Raw genomic sequence first — 16,536 nt, forward strand, 5'->3', positions numbered from 1 at the left:
AGTTTAATTGATTAATGATATATTCGAAGGAATGCAGGTTTATAGCTATATCAACCCCCTCTAATGTACAGTAAATGACCAAGTATGGTTTTGTCAATATTCCAATGTACAGTTTTGCTTGTACAGTATCCCCCACCCACCCCTCCTACCCAACCCCCCCCCTCCAATGTACAGTCCCCCCACCCACCCTACCCCACCCCACCTACCCAACCTCCTCCAACAGTTTCTACATCAAATGTATATACTCTCTTTTCTGGACTCTTTTTGTATCACAAACAGTACTGTATTTGCAAATCTGGTATGTCATAAATGTATAGATGTAGCAGTACTGTCTATCTGTATGTCGTGTGTGTCATATATGTTATGATGAATTGAAAATGGGGGACCCTAATGTAAACTAGACGAAAGTCTTTCTCTGGTCTGCATTCCCTTAACAATTGTATGTAATTGAGCTGTACTGTATTGTACCCATTCTGCAATCTGTTAATAAAGTTTTCAATCAATCAATCAATCAAACAAAGGTCTGTCCCATTGTATACCAATCAAATGGGATATATTGCATGTTGACCTGCATTCTTTCAAATGTATATAATTAATCATTAAAACAGATGTGTAACAAATAAGAAATACAAATTCCACAGAAGGCATTAAATAATTATTATTTTCAATCATTTCACAATAATTGCATAATTGTGTTTGAATATCTGAGTAATTAAAGTAATTATACATTTGTCCAAAATAGCTGGTTCAGATATGGTTAAGCAGCTGCCCTGTGATCAGATGAATCCATATTATTTATTTTTCCAACATCAAATGCGTAATTTCTTATCGTACAAATATTGTCATATTTATTTTAATTATGATTAAGTAATTAATTCCAAGGAGGCCTGTAGCGTTAACATGAAGGAATCACTATGAGAACACAGTCTGTCAAGTTAATACAATTTTCAATTAGTCAATCAATCATAAGAGTGCTCCTCAGCACTCTTAAATCTGCTCTCAGCCACGCTCAAATCTGATCTCAGGAAAATTTGGGGACTCACGCTACCAGCCATAATGTGTCTTAAATGGGCAGAAATGTGCCTAAGAGGACATTTTTGGTCGTAAATTCGTTCGGGAATGAGACCCATTGTTGCAAACCTTGTCCCAGAGACACTATACCAGAGGTAGTCTAATATACTATTGTATATTAAAACAATCGCCCCCAAAAGTGGCCATTTTAGTTTTAGTTTTTGAGGACTGCATACTTTTTTTGCAAACCAAAATACTATACTTTATACTTACCTATGTTCAGGTAGAAAGTTTAGACCTGACTGATGTAAACGCACGTAATACACATTCTATTTATTTCCAAATTTCACTTTGAATTTGCTTGACGATTGGAGGGAAACATAGTTAATGAGACAAATAATAGTCTTAATAGTATTATCCACCACACTAATATCCATTAGACTGTGATAACTAGACTAGTTGTGACATCACAGATACGTAGCTGACAACAAGCCAGTGACAGGTAGGGCTATATAAGCCAGCTCTGAGAGGCTTGTCACTCAGCGACAGACGGTGACAGGTATTTTCTATGTGACTGACGGATGACATGGATGGCAAAAAGAAGGTAAAAGGAGTTGAACTTCTCTGCTCACATCACCTCAACAACCAGAACCTGCAGATTCTTCCCTTCCTGACAAAATAAGCCACCCAACTCCTCCTGCAATCAACAGTCATGTCTCGCCTTGACTATTTATTTGCTCTGCTAGCTGACTTACCGGCTTGTGCCACCAAGGTGCTCATACAGGACCTGATCTCCAATCTACCAAAGTCAGCCCACATCACCACACTTCTCAGAGAGCTGCACTGGCTTCCCATTGCAGCACAAATCCGCTTCAAGGTTCTTGACCTGGCAATGCTGGCATACTGTGCAGTGAAGGGAACAGCTCCCTCCTACCTCCGGACAGTGGTCCTCAAGACCCCTGTGCTCTGCATCTTCTGGCCGCCCGAGACCCACTCCTATTCAGGCTCCTGGGGGGTTATCAAAGCAAAGCAGACTATTCTCGGTCCTCGCTCCATGATTGTGGAACCAACTTCCCACCACTGTCAGTACAGCTGAAACCTTCCATTTTAGTTTCGCCATTGACTAAAAACACACCTCTTCAATAATTTTTTTAAAAATATAATAACCTTCTTACTGTCTTTTACTATTATGTACTACTATGTCTCTATACTACTATCTACTATCTACTATGCTACTATCCCTATACTAATACCTACTATGCTAATATATCTATACTACTATGCACTCAAGTTCAACATTGTTTGACGAACAATATGCCCTTAGACGCCAAAGGTGTACCCCTCCTACTGACTTGTTCAATTTGTAAGTCACTTTGGATAAAAGCGTCAGCTAAATTACATATTTTTGTAGTATCAGTTACCCATTACTCTTACCTAAGGGCGTTGATATATGTTTACTGTATATAATCCCAAATTTGGTTTCTCATTTCACAGGCACATAACCTGATTTTGTATTAGTTTAATACTGAATGATGATCTTTTCTCTTCCCACTTTTCTCCTTTCATTCTCCTCACCCATCATCTTTGTTTATCACCCCTTCTACTCTCCCTCCCTCCTCTCTCTACCTCCCTCCTCTCCCCGACCCCTATTACTCCCCCCTCTCTCTCTTACCCCCTCTCTTTCTCTCCCCATCTCTTCTTTCCTTTCTTCCTCCCCTCCTCTCTCTTGTCATCTCTTTAACCGCACCTCCCATCTCTCCTCTCATCTCCCACTCCCAACTCCTCCCTCCTCGCTCTTTCCCTCCTCCATCAATCATCTCTGTCTCCACCCGCCCACCATTCCCAGCCTTGAAGGACGAGCGCTTCCAGATGGTCCTGTTCACGCCGCGCCTGGTGCGCATCACGTTGACCAACGTGAATGTGTTGGACGAGGGCGGCTACTTCTGCCAGCTCTACACGGATGCCACGCACCACCAGGTGGCCACCCTCTCCGTCTCGGTGCCCCCCGAGACACCTGCCGTGGAGGTGAAGCAGGAGGCGGTAGAGGGGGGCGAGGTGGAGCTCACCTGCTTGTCGCCACGCAGCAAGCCCGCTGCCGTGCTTCGCTGGGTCCGAGCCGGGAGAGAGATACCAGGTCTGTATTGAGGGGGGGGGGGGGGGGGGGGGGGAGGGGGGGGCAATGGATGTAGGATGGATGCCTGGAATTCTTCACAGAATTCATGATCATTGTTTATAAATACCCCATGTTCCCCCACAGCAGTCATGGTAACCAGTCTACAGGGCCCCCACAGCAGTCATGATAACCAGTCTACCAGGGCCCCCACAGGAGACATGATAACCAGTCTACAGGGCCCCCACAGCAGTCATGGTAACCAGTCTACAGGGCCCCCACAGCAGTCATGGTAACCAGTCTACCAGGGCCCCCACAGCAGTCATGGTAACCAGTCTACAGGGCCCCCACAGCAGTCATGATAACCAGTCTACCAGGGCCCCCACAGCAGTCATGGTAACCAGTCTACCAGGGCCCCCACAGCAGTCATGGTAACCAGTCTACAGGGCCCCCACAGCAGTCATGGTAACTAGTCTACCAGGGCCCCCACAGGAGACATGGTAACCAGTCTACCAGGGCCCCCACAGCAGTCATGGTAACCAGTCTACAGGGCCCCCACAGGAGACATGATAACCAGTCTACCAGGGCCCCCACAGGAGACATGATAACCAGTCTACAGGGCCCCCACAGCAGTCATGGTAACCAGTCTACAGGGCCCCCACAGCAGTCATGGTAACTAGTCTACCAGGGCCCCCACAGCAGTCATGATAACCAGTCTACAGGGCCCCCACAGCAGTCATGGTAACCAGTCTACCAGGGCCCCCACAGCAGTCATGATAACCAGTCTACAGGGCCCCCACAGCAGTCATGGTAACCAGTCTACCAGGGCCCCCACAGGAGACATGATAACCAGTCTACCAGGGCCCCCACAGGAGACATGATAACTAGTCTACCAGGGCCCCCACAGCAGTCATGGTAACCAGTCTACCAGGGCCCCCACAGCAGTCATGATAACCAGTCTACAGGGCCCCCACAGGAGACATGATAACTAGTCTACCAGGGCCCCCACAGCAGTCATGATAACCAGTCTACCAGGGCCCCCACAGGAGACATGGTAACCAGTCTACAGGGCCCCCACAGGAGACATGGTAACCAGTCTACCAGGGCCCCCACAGGAGACATGATAACCAATCTCTGTCTGTCCATACTCCAATGTATTGTAGTTAGTCCAGCTTATTCCATTTAATAATGTTTGGTATTTTAGTAGTCCTCAGATATTGGTGTGTTCTTTTTCCCATGTGACAGAATTTATTTAGTCAAAGTGTGTGTTATGTGACTGAAGCATTTTGTAATTAATGTTTTCAATAATGTCCTATAATCTCAAAGCCCCCCTGGCAGCTCCCTGAGGTCCCTGTCGAGAGCCACTGATTTAGAGCATTTATCATTTCAACACATGGGAACAGCTTTTACTCATTTTCAGCCAAACATATTTTTTCATGTTAGCAAGATTTATAAGGAATCACACATCTGTCACTTCTTTGAGAACCTCTAATGGAAGTCCTCTTCACTCATTCATGAGAAGCAAACAGTAAACCATCATGCTGTCCTGGTGGGGGTCGTCGGCCATGGACATCTTCCTTCACATGGATGGATGCTAGATGGATGGATAGAACAATGTAGGGCAGCAGGAGTGGAGGGATGGGATGGATGGACAGATGGATGGATGGATGGATGGATGGATGGATGGATGGATGGATGGATGGATGGATGGATGGATGGATGGATGGATGGATGGATGGATGGATGGATGGATGGATGGATGGATGGATGGATGAACAGACAGACGGATGGCCAGATGGATGGACAGACAGACAGAAGGGTGTGTGGATGGATGGACAGATGGATAAAGGGATAAATGAAGTAAGGTAGTGAAAGGGCTGGTTTCAACAGTGCTTCTGTTCTGTTGAGTCTGATCAAATTATAAAATGTTCTTTGCAATATTTATACAAATCTAGTTGCGGATGATGAAACTAAATCAGAGCAAGTTCAAATGACACAAACTTGCAGGACATGTCTAAAGGACCTTAATTCAAATTCAAAAAAGCTGAGACAATCGTAAAAGATTATGTTATCTGCCAATCTTTTTTCCTTTTTAGCATTTCAACATTTCAATTGCATGTCATAGAAATTAATCCACTTCAAATTCAGCAGTGGGGTCAGAAACAACAAGTCCTGTACTGTTTTTAATATTTGAAGAGAATACAGCTGTTTCAACTGGCATGCATTGTGACATTAGCAAAGACACCATTTCCCATAATACCTTGCATGGGCAAAAATACAAGTAATATGTGCAGAATACAGCCAACAAAGAAAATGGAAATATTTAAGTATACAAACAATGACACTGGGTGGCCCATAGAGGGCGATGTAGTAGTAATAATAATAATAATAATAATAATAATAATAATAATAATAATAATAATAATAATAATAATAATAATAATAATAATAATAATAATAATAATAATAATAATAATAATAATAATAATAATAATAATGATAATAATATATTGCAAAGTCCCTCAACCCCACTCCCTGTTTGTCCTAGACTAGAGACTTGAAATTGGTCTAGATGTGTCTAAAATTTAAATACACAATAACTTTGCCTCTGGGAACCAGTCTTTGGCCACCATTTCGGAAGACTGGGAAACCTTCAGTAATCATCTCCATATTTGTTCATTCCTTATTCATTCATGTTCATTCCTTGTCATACAATGGAACCCGGTCCACTGCTGCCATGCAGCTAGATTTAAATGTAAAGTTATTATCGTCCAGTGACTCTCGATTCTAGATGGGATGTTCTGTGTTTACAGTTCGTAGAGGTGAAGTGCCTATTTGATCTTCACGCTATCTTTTTTCTCTCCTTTGGTCTATTTTTATCCTCATCTGCCTCTTTCATGCCTCAAGGCTATTATCTTCGATCCAAACTTGCACGTCACACACACACACACACACACACACACACACACACACACACACACACACACACACACACACACACACACACACACACACACACACACACACACACACACACACACACACACACACTTCATCTCTCCTCTGTTTCTGAGCCCTTCTCTCTCTTTCAGTATCCTTTGCTTTTCCATCAGTCTCAAAGATGACTTTCCTTGCTAGCTGTAGGTGTAGGGTATGACTTGGTGATGATTTCACGGCCTTGGCAGACAGACAGCAATAGATACTGTAGCAGAGCTCTCCTCTCCCCCGTCTCTCTGCTCTCCTTCTCCTCGCCTGACCATACCTCACCGCTCCCCTGCTTTCCTCTCCTCTTCTCGTTTCCTCGCCTCCTCACCTCAGGTCTTTCCTCTTCTCTTCCCCTCCTCTCTCCTCATCACTCTACTCCTCTACTCCCTTCTCCTCTCCCTCTCCATTTTTTGGAGGATAATTAATTTCAGGTGTGTTTCCCCTGAAATACTGATAAACATAATGTTATCCCCAAACAAGAACAAAATAACAAGATTCTAGGTTTCAACAGCACATCCCAGCCACACTGCTGGGACTACACACACATACAGCCAGGCTGCTATTATTTTTCTTTGGGTGTGTTTCCCCTAGGTTGACTGCTCATAAAAATAATATTATCTCCAAATGAGAACAGCTGACAAGATTCTAACATTAAAGGTTTCAACAGCACATCCCAACGAGGCTGCTGAGACTAGACACACATTCAGTCAGGCCGCTGAATATGAACAACAGACCTTAGTCTTACCAGCGACAACATCACACAGCGAGCAAAGACCTGGAAATTAACCTGGAAAGGTTAGAAAGGACAGAGCCATATAAAAATCAATAAAACGTTTAGCCTAACAGTGCTGGTCATTAAGTCCATCTTCCTTTCTTGTTGGATAAACTGGTCGATCTCATAATAATAATAATAATTTCTTTCAAGGAACCCAAGATGCTTAACAGAGGAGGGGGACAAACTAAGGGGAAGGACATCAGAGGGACATATACCTCTATCATATAAAGAGGGGGACAAACTAAGGGGAAGGACATCAGAGGGACATATACCTCTATCATATAAAGAGGGAGACACACTAAGGGGAAGGAAATCAGAGGGACATATACCTCTATCATATAAAGAGGGAGACACACTAAGGGGAAGGAGATCAGAGGGACATATACCTCTATCATATAAAGAGGGAGACACACTAAGGGGAAGGAGATCAGAGGGACATATACCTCTATCATATAAAGAGGGAGACACACTAAGGGGAAGGACATCAGAGGGACATATACCTCTATCATATAAAGAGGGAGACAGACTAAGGGGAAGGACATCAGAGGAACATATACCTCTATCATATAAAGAGGGAGACAAACTAAGGGGAAGGACATCAGAGGGACATATATCTCTATCATATAAAGAGGGAGACAGACTAAGGGGAAGGACATCAGAGGGACATATACCTCTATCATATAAAGAGGGAGACACACTAAGGGGAAGGACATCAGAGGGACATATACCTCTATCATATAAAGAGGGAGACACACTAAGGGGAAGGAAATCAGAGGGACATATACCTCTATCATATAAAGAGGGAGACAGACTAAGGGGAAGGAAATCAGAGGGACATATACCTCTATCATATAAAGAGGGAGACACACTAAGGGGAAGGAAATCAGAGGGACAGTTGGCTAAAGGAGGGAAGTCAGACAGAGTCGTTTATACATTTGGTGAAGAGGTGAGATTTGAGTAGTGATTTGAATGAGTCCATGGATGTAACGTTGCAGATGTCTGGAGGGAGGGAGTTCCAGAGGGTGGGTGCGGCAACACAGAAGGCTCTGGGACCATCAGTGCACTGGTTGGTGGTGGGGATGGAGAGGAGACCAGAGTCAGAGGACCTCTGGGGTGGGATGGAGGGATAATAATAATAACTAGACAATTCCGCGCGGGGGAAATTGTGAAAGTGTGGGTGACGCCTGTGCACCGCCGGCCAACGGGGGAGAGGGTCTCTCGCGAGTCTCTATGACAAACGGTTCAAAGGATACAAAAAGGGGGCGCGGCCTAAGGATCGGGGGAGTGGTCAACATAGACCAATCAAAGAGGATATCCCTACTGAGTGCAATGACACAACCCGCAACACTATTACACTATTACACTATTACACAATATTACACTATTACACACTATTACACACTATTACACACTATTACACTATTACACACTATTACACTATTACACTATTACACACTATTACACTATTACACACTATTACACACTATTACACACTATTACACACTATTACACTATTACACACTATTACACTATTACACACTATTACACACTATTACACTATTACACTATTACACACTATTACACTATTACACACTATTACACTATTACACTATTACACACTATTACACTATTACACACTATTACACTATTACACTATTACACACTATTACACTATTACACTATTACACACTATTACACTATTACACACTATTACACTATTACACGATTACACACTATTACACTATTACACACTATTACACTATTACACACTATTACACTATTACACTATTACACACTATTACACTATTACACACTATTACACTATTACACACTATTACACTATTACACACTATTGCACTATTACACTATTACACTATTACACACTATTACACTATTACACACTATTACACTATTACACACTATTACACTATTACACTATTACACACTATTACACTATTACACTATTGCACACTATTACACTATTACACACTATTACACTATTACACTATTACACACTATTACACACTATTACACTATTACACACTATTACACTATTACACACTATTACACTATTACACACTATTACACACTATTACACTATTACACACTATTACACTATTACACTATTACACACTATTACACTATTACACTATTACACACTATTACACTATTACACTATTACACACTATTACACTATTACACACTATTACACTATTACACTATTACACTATTACACACTATTACACACTATTACACTATTACACACTATTACACTATTACACACTATTACACTATTACACTATTACACACTATTACACTATTACACACTATTACACTATTACACACTATTACACTATTACACACTATTACACTATTACACACTATTACACTATTACACTCTATTACACTATTACACACTATTACACTATTACACACTATTACACTATTACACTATTACACACTATTACACTATTACACACTATTACACTATTACACTATTACACTATTACACACTATTACACTATTACACACTATTACACTATTACACTATTACACACTATTACACTATTACACTATTACACACTATTACACTATTACACACTATTACACTATTACACTATTACACACTATTACACACTATTACACTATTACACTATTACACACTATTACACTATTACACACTATTACACTATTACACTATTACACACTATTACACTATTACACACTATTACACTATTACACACTATTACACTATTACACATTATTACACTATTACACACTATTACACTATTACACTATTACACACTATTACACTATTACACTATTACACACTATTACACTATTACACACTATTACACACTATTACACTATTACACACTATTACACTATTACACTATTACACACTATTACACTATTACACTATTACACACTATTACACTATTACACTATTACACACTATTACACTATTACACTATTACACACTATTACACTATTACACACTATTACACTATTACACTATTACACTATTACACTATTACACACTATTACACACTATTACACACTATTACACTATTACACACTATTACACTATTACACTATTACACACTATTACACTATTACACACTATTACACTATTACACACTATTACACTATTACACACTATTACACTATTACACTCTATTACACTATTACACACTATTACACTATTACACACTATTACACTATTACACACTATTACACACTATTACACTATTACACACTATTACACTATTACACTATTACACTATTACACACTATTACACTATTACACACTATTACACTATTACACTATTACACACTATTACACTATTACACTATTACACACTATTACACTATTACACACTATTACACTATTACACTATTACACACTATTACACACTATTACACTATTACACTATTACACACTATTACACTATTACACACTATTACACTATTACACTATTACACACTATTACACTATTACACACTATTACACTATTACACACTATTACACGATTACACATTATTACACTATTACACACTATTACACTATTACACTATTACACACTATTACACTATTACACACTATTACACTATTACACTATTACACACTATTACACTATTACACACTATTACACTATTACACTATTACACTATTACACACTATTACACTATTACACACTATTACACTATTACACTATTACACACTATTACACTATTACACACTATTACACTATTACACACTATTACACTATTACACACTATTACACTATTACACACTATTACACTATTACACTATTACACACTATTACACTATTACACTATTACACACTATTACACTATTACACACTATTACACTATTACACACTATTACACACTATTACACTATTACACTATTACACACTATTACACTATTACACACTATTACACTATTACACTATTACACACTATTACACTATTACACACTATTACACTATTACACACTATTACACTATTACACACTATTACACTATTACACTATTACACTATTACACACTATTACACTATTACACACTATTACACTATTACACACTATTACACTATTACACACTATTACACTATTACACACTATTACACTATTACACTATTACACACTATTACACTATTACACACTATTACACTATTACACTATTACACACTATTACACTATTACACACTATTACACTATTACACTATTACACTATTACACACTATTACACTATTACACACTATTACACTATTACACTATTACACACTATTACACTATTACACTATTACACTATTACACACTATTACACTATTACACACTATTACACTATTACACACTATTACACTATTACACACTATTACACTATTACACTATTACACACTATTACACTATTACACTATTACACACTATTACACACTATTACACTATTACACACTATTACACACTATTACACTATTACACTATTACACACTATTACACTATTACACACTATTACACTATTACACTATTACACACTATTACACTATTACACACTATTACACTATTACACTATTACACACTATTACACACTATTACACTATTACACACTATTACACTATTACACACTATTACACTATTACACTATTACACACTATTACACTATTACACTATTACACACTATTACACTATTACACACTATTACACTATTACACACTATTACACTATTACACACTATTACACTATTACACACTATTACACTATTACACTATTACACACTATTACACTATTACACTATTACACACTATTACACTATTACACTATTACACACTATTACACTATTACACTATTACACACTATTACACTATTACACACTATTACACTATTACACACTGTTACACTATTACACTATTACACACTATTACACTATTACACACTATTACACTATTACACACTATTACACTATTACACTATTACACACTATTACACTATTACACTATTACACACTATTACACTATTAGACACTATTACACTATTACACACTATTACACTATTACACACTATTACACTATTACACACTATTACACTATTACACACTATTACACTATTACACACTATTACACTATTACACACTATTACACTATTACACTATTACACTATTACACACTATTACACTACTACACACTATTACACTATTACACTATTACACACTATTACACACTATTACACTATTACACTATTACACACTATTACACTATTACACACTATTACACTATTACACCGAGTACAATGGCACAATCCGCAAGTCTCTACGACAAACGGTTCAAGAGATACACTGAGGGGGTGTGGCCTAAGGGGGCGTGGTCTAAGGATCGGGGGAGTGGTCAACATCGACCAATGAAAGGTGGTCAACATCGACCAATGGCACAATCCGCAAGTCTCTACGACAAACGGTTCAAGAGATACACTGAGGGGGTGTGGCCTAAGGGGGCGTGGTCTAAGGATCGGGGGAGTGGTCAACATCGACCAATGAAAGGTGGTCAACATGGACCAATGAAAAATGAAAGAGGATATCCCTACTGAGTACAATGGCACAATCCGCAAGTCTCTACGACAAACGGTTCAAGAGATACACTGAGGGGGTGTGGCCTAAGGGGGCGTGGTCTAAGGATCGGGGGAGTGGTCAACATCGACCAATGAAAGGGGGTCAACATGGACCAATGAAAAATGAAAGAGGATATCCCTACTGAGTACAATGGCACAATCCGCAAGTCTCTACGACAAACGGTTCAAGAGATACACTGAGGGGGTGTGGCCTAAGGGGGCGTGGTCTAAGGATCGGGGGAGTGGTCAACATCGACCAATGAAAGGTGGTCAACATGGACCAATGAAAAATGAAAGAGGATATCCCTACTGAGTACAATGACACAACCCACAAGACAGAGGGCGCTGTCAGCAATTCAGTACTGCAACACAGTGATGGCCAATGATGGGTTAAGTGGATGATGTCATTGGCAGCTCAGCCACGAGCCACACAGCTGAACCAATCATGAGTGAGCCATGAGCCACACAGGTGAAGCAATCACTATGACTTGCATATTTTCTATCCAATGCATTTCTATGGAGGCAGATGCATGACTGCATTGTCACATTGATTAAAAGAAAACTATAAGAGATGAAGCGTTGTGACGCGCACATGAGCACTACAACGAGTAGGCGAAGGGTTGTGCGCGATATTGTGACATTCGTGCGATATTGTGGCACTCCTTCGGCGATCGGAACAGAAGGCTAAAAAATAGTGTGAAAAATGTGATTTCTAGAGTGCGATTGCATGGCGGTCAATGGGGAGGAGAACCTTCAAACAAATGGTCGTCAGTTGAGATAGAAATGTCCAATTCCATTTATTTTTCTTTTGTGAGCGGGTTGACAGCCGTGTCATCGTTTTGATGTGTTTGTTTTATTTCTACGTCCAAAATTGAGATCACACTCGCAATTCACCCAAGGTAGGGGGAAAAAGATTATTTCAGCTGCTACACTCTAAAATGCAATGCATTCCCAATGGGACCGATATTTTACCGTTTAAAGTCGATTCGTAGCCAGACGGTGCGGTGAAACTTTACGAGTTCGGAGACCGGTGTTGCCATAGGCAAGCCGCTCGTTTTGATACCTTTCACGTGTATGGGGCGCGAACGCTTACGTGTTGCAAAGTGTTTGCAAAATCGGTGGAATAAAGAATAAAGAATAAAGAATAATAAAAAGAGTATGGATATGTATAGTGTGGGTGGCAACCTGGCTTCGCCAGGTCACCCACACTAATAATAATAATAATAATAATAATAATAATAATAATAATAATAATAATAATAATAATAATAATAATAATAATAATAATAATAATAATAATAATAATAATAATAATAATAATAATAATAATAAAAAAAAAAAAAAAAAAATAATAATAATAATAATAATAATAATAATAATAATAATAATAATAATAATAATAATAATAATAATAATAATAATAATAATAAACTTTATTTGTATAGCACCTTTCATACAGAAACTGCAGTTCAAAGTGCTTCACAACAGAAAAAGACAGGCATAAAATGAGCACATAAAGTGCAGACATATAAAATCACCGTTTTTCACATTAGGATTTAACATCCCAACAGGCCACCTTGTTTATGGATTGATTCAGTTTTAAATAGACAATGATAAAAAATAGTAAGATAAAATAGACAGAGTAAAATAGTGCAGTGCAATAAAATAGTAGAATAGAATAGATCAAATATATGAGGTGATGAGGAGGATCTCGAAGTCGATGCAGGACTTGACTGGAAGCCAGTGGAGGTGGATGAGGGTGGGTGTGATGTGGTGCCAGGACTTGGTGCGGGTGAGAACCCTATAGGTTCCGAACATATTGCAGCCTGTTCAGGGCATCGCTGGGTAGCTCTGCAAGGACTGCATTGGAGTAGTCCAGACGGGAGGTGACGAAGGAGTGAATGAGTGTCTCTGCTACGGAGTCAGGGAGGGATGGCCGGAATCTGGAGAGATTTTCGAGGTGGAACAAATCAGATTCGGTTATTGATTTAATGTGTGAATGAAATGAGAGGGTGGAGTGCAGGATGACACCCAGGTGGCAGACTTCTGGGGAACAGTGGATGGAGCAGCCGTCATCTTCCAGAAGGAGATCTCCAACCTTCCGGAGCAGTGACTGCTTGGCCACAACCATGAGCTCTGTCTTCTTGCTGTTCAGCTTGAGGCAGTTGGATGACATCCAGGCCTTGATGTCGAGGAGGCAGGTGACGAGATGCTGTGGGGGGAGAGGAGTGGAGAGTGAGGTGCTGATGTAAAGCTGAGTGTCATCAGCATATGAGTGGAAATCACAGTCAGCATCACAGTAGAGCAGTGTTTAACCATACCGTATGTTACTCTTGTTGGGAAGCTTTTATTGCACTTACAGTAACGTAACATGTGGTTGTCAACTCAAGTAAACTTATTCCTCACTTCACCTGCCTCTCGTTACATTTTGATAGGGTGGGCAAGACGTTTGGTTGGACTGATCCCACCCCTGCCCATAGCTAAACCCGGCCTTTCTCTCTCTCTCCTCCATTGGCTCTGACGTAGTCTCTCAACCAGGATTAGCGACATAGTGGTATAGGGGGGAAAGCAGTCCTTAATTAATACACTATCTTTCCTTTCCTCTCCTCCCGCTATTCTTTCCCTCCACCTCTTCCCCTCTCTCCTCTGCCCCTTCTCTCCATCTTGTGCTTCAATTGGGCATGCTTTTATCCGCTTGGCTGACATAATTGAAAACTCAGCACGATATACTATAACATATTGTCATATTTTCCCTTTCCCCAAGCTGCTACATGACCATGTCCAGGCTTGTTATTATTTTCTCTCTCCTCTCCTCTCCTCTCCTCTCCTCTCCTCTCCTCTCCTCTCCTCTCCTCTCCTCTCCTCTCCTCTCCTCTCCTCTCCTCTCCTCTCCTCTCCTCTCCTCTCCTCTCCTCTCCTCTCCTCTCCTCTCCTCTCCCCTCCCCTCCTCTCCTCTCTTATCCTCTCCTCTCTTCTCCTCTCCTCTCCTCTCTTCTCCTCTCCTCTCCTCTCCTCTCATCTCCCCTCCCATCCTCTCCGCTTCTCTTCTCATCTCCCCTCCTCTCCTCTCCTCTCTCCCCTCTCCTCCCCTCCCCTCTCATCTCCTCTCATCATCTCTCCTCTCCTTTTCCTTTCCACTCCTCTTATCTCCCTTCAGCTCCCCACTTCTCCTCTCCCTTCTACTCTCTTTACCCCTCCTCTCCTCTTTTTCTCTCCTTATGCCCCCTCTCCTCCACACTCCTCTCCCCTTTCCTCCTCTTCCCTCTCCCCCTCTCTCCTTCCATCACATCGTTTTACCCCACACAGCCTCTGTATCTCCCTATTTCATGTCCATGGCTGTCTCCATCCCTCCTCCATCAATCACACCTGTTTTGCCGCCCTCCCTGTGTGTGCCCCCCCCCCTCCTTTATTCTCTCGCCCTCTTCCCTTTTACACTCCCCTCATTCTCTCTACATCCTCGCCATCCCCCCTGTCTGGCTGAGTTAAAATCTAAATTTGGTTGTTCATATTCCTGCTTTTCTTTCATCCCTCCCTCCCTCCCTCTCTCTCTGCTTTCTCTTTCACTCTTTATTCATTTATCACTCACTCACACACACACACATCTTTCATCACACACACATTCATTTTTCATCATTCATCACAGACACACACACATCCACACACACACATCCACCTGATCCACCTTGCGCAGACAAACAATTCAATTTGGATGTTCATAATAGGCATGAAATATAGATGCAAATTGGACTCTTTCTCTCCCTCCCTCTATTTCTCTCTCCCCTCTCTCTCTCCCTCTCTCTCTTTCCCCTCTTTCTCTCTCCCCTCTCACTCTCTCTCTTCCCTCTATCTCTCTCTTTCTTTCTCTCTCCCATCCCTCCCTCTCTCTCTCCCTCTCTCCCTCTCTCTGTCTCCCCCCTCTCCCTCTCTCTCCCTCCCTCTATCTCTCTCTCTTTATTTCTCATTCTCTCTCTCCCTCTCTCTATCCCTCTTTCTCTCTCTTTCTTTCTCTCTATCTCTCTCCCTCTCTTTCTCTCTTTCTTTCTCTCCCTC

The 16,536-nt window shown here is 40.6% G+C and overlaps 1 protein-coding gene across 1 annotated transcript in view; it reads left to right on the forward strand.

Moving 5' to 3' along the window:
• Positions 1-16,536, forward strand: part of LOC311246506 (cell adhesion molecule 4-like) — a gene marked incomplete at its 5' end in the record, with an annotated part of 156,332 nt that overhangs the window by 44,464 nt on the left and 95,332 nt on the right. Inside the window, 1 exon segment of the mRNA XM_084336656.1 lies at positions 2,858-3,145. Within this exon segment, the coding sequence (XP_084192782.1) occupies positions 2,858-3,145 (288 nt within the window).

The sequence above is a fragment of the Notolepis coatsorum genome (assembly GCF_963971535.1).
Source record: "Notolepis coatsorum genome assembly, chromosome: 19".
Taxonomy (NCBI): Eukaryota; Metazoa; Chordata; class Actinopteri; order Aulopiformes; family Paralepididae; genus Notolepis; species Notolepis coatsorum.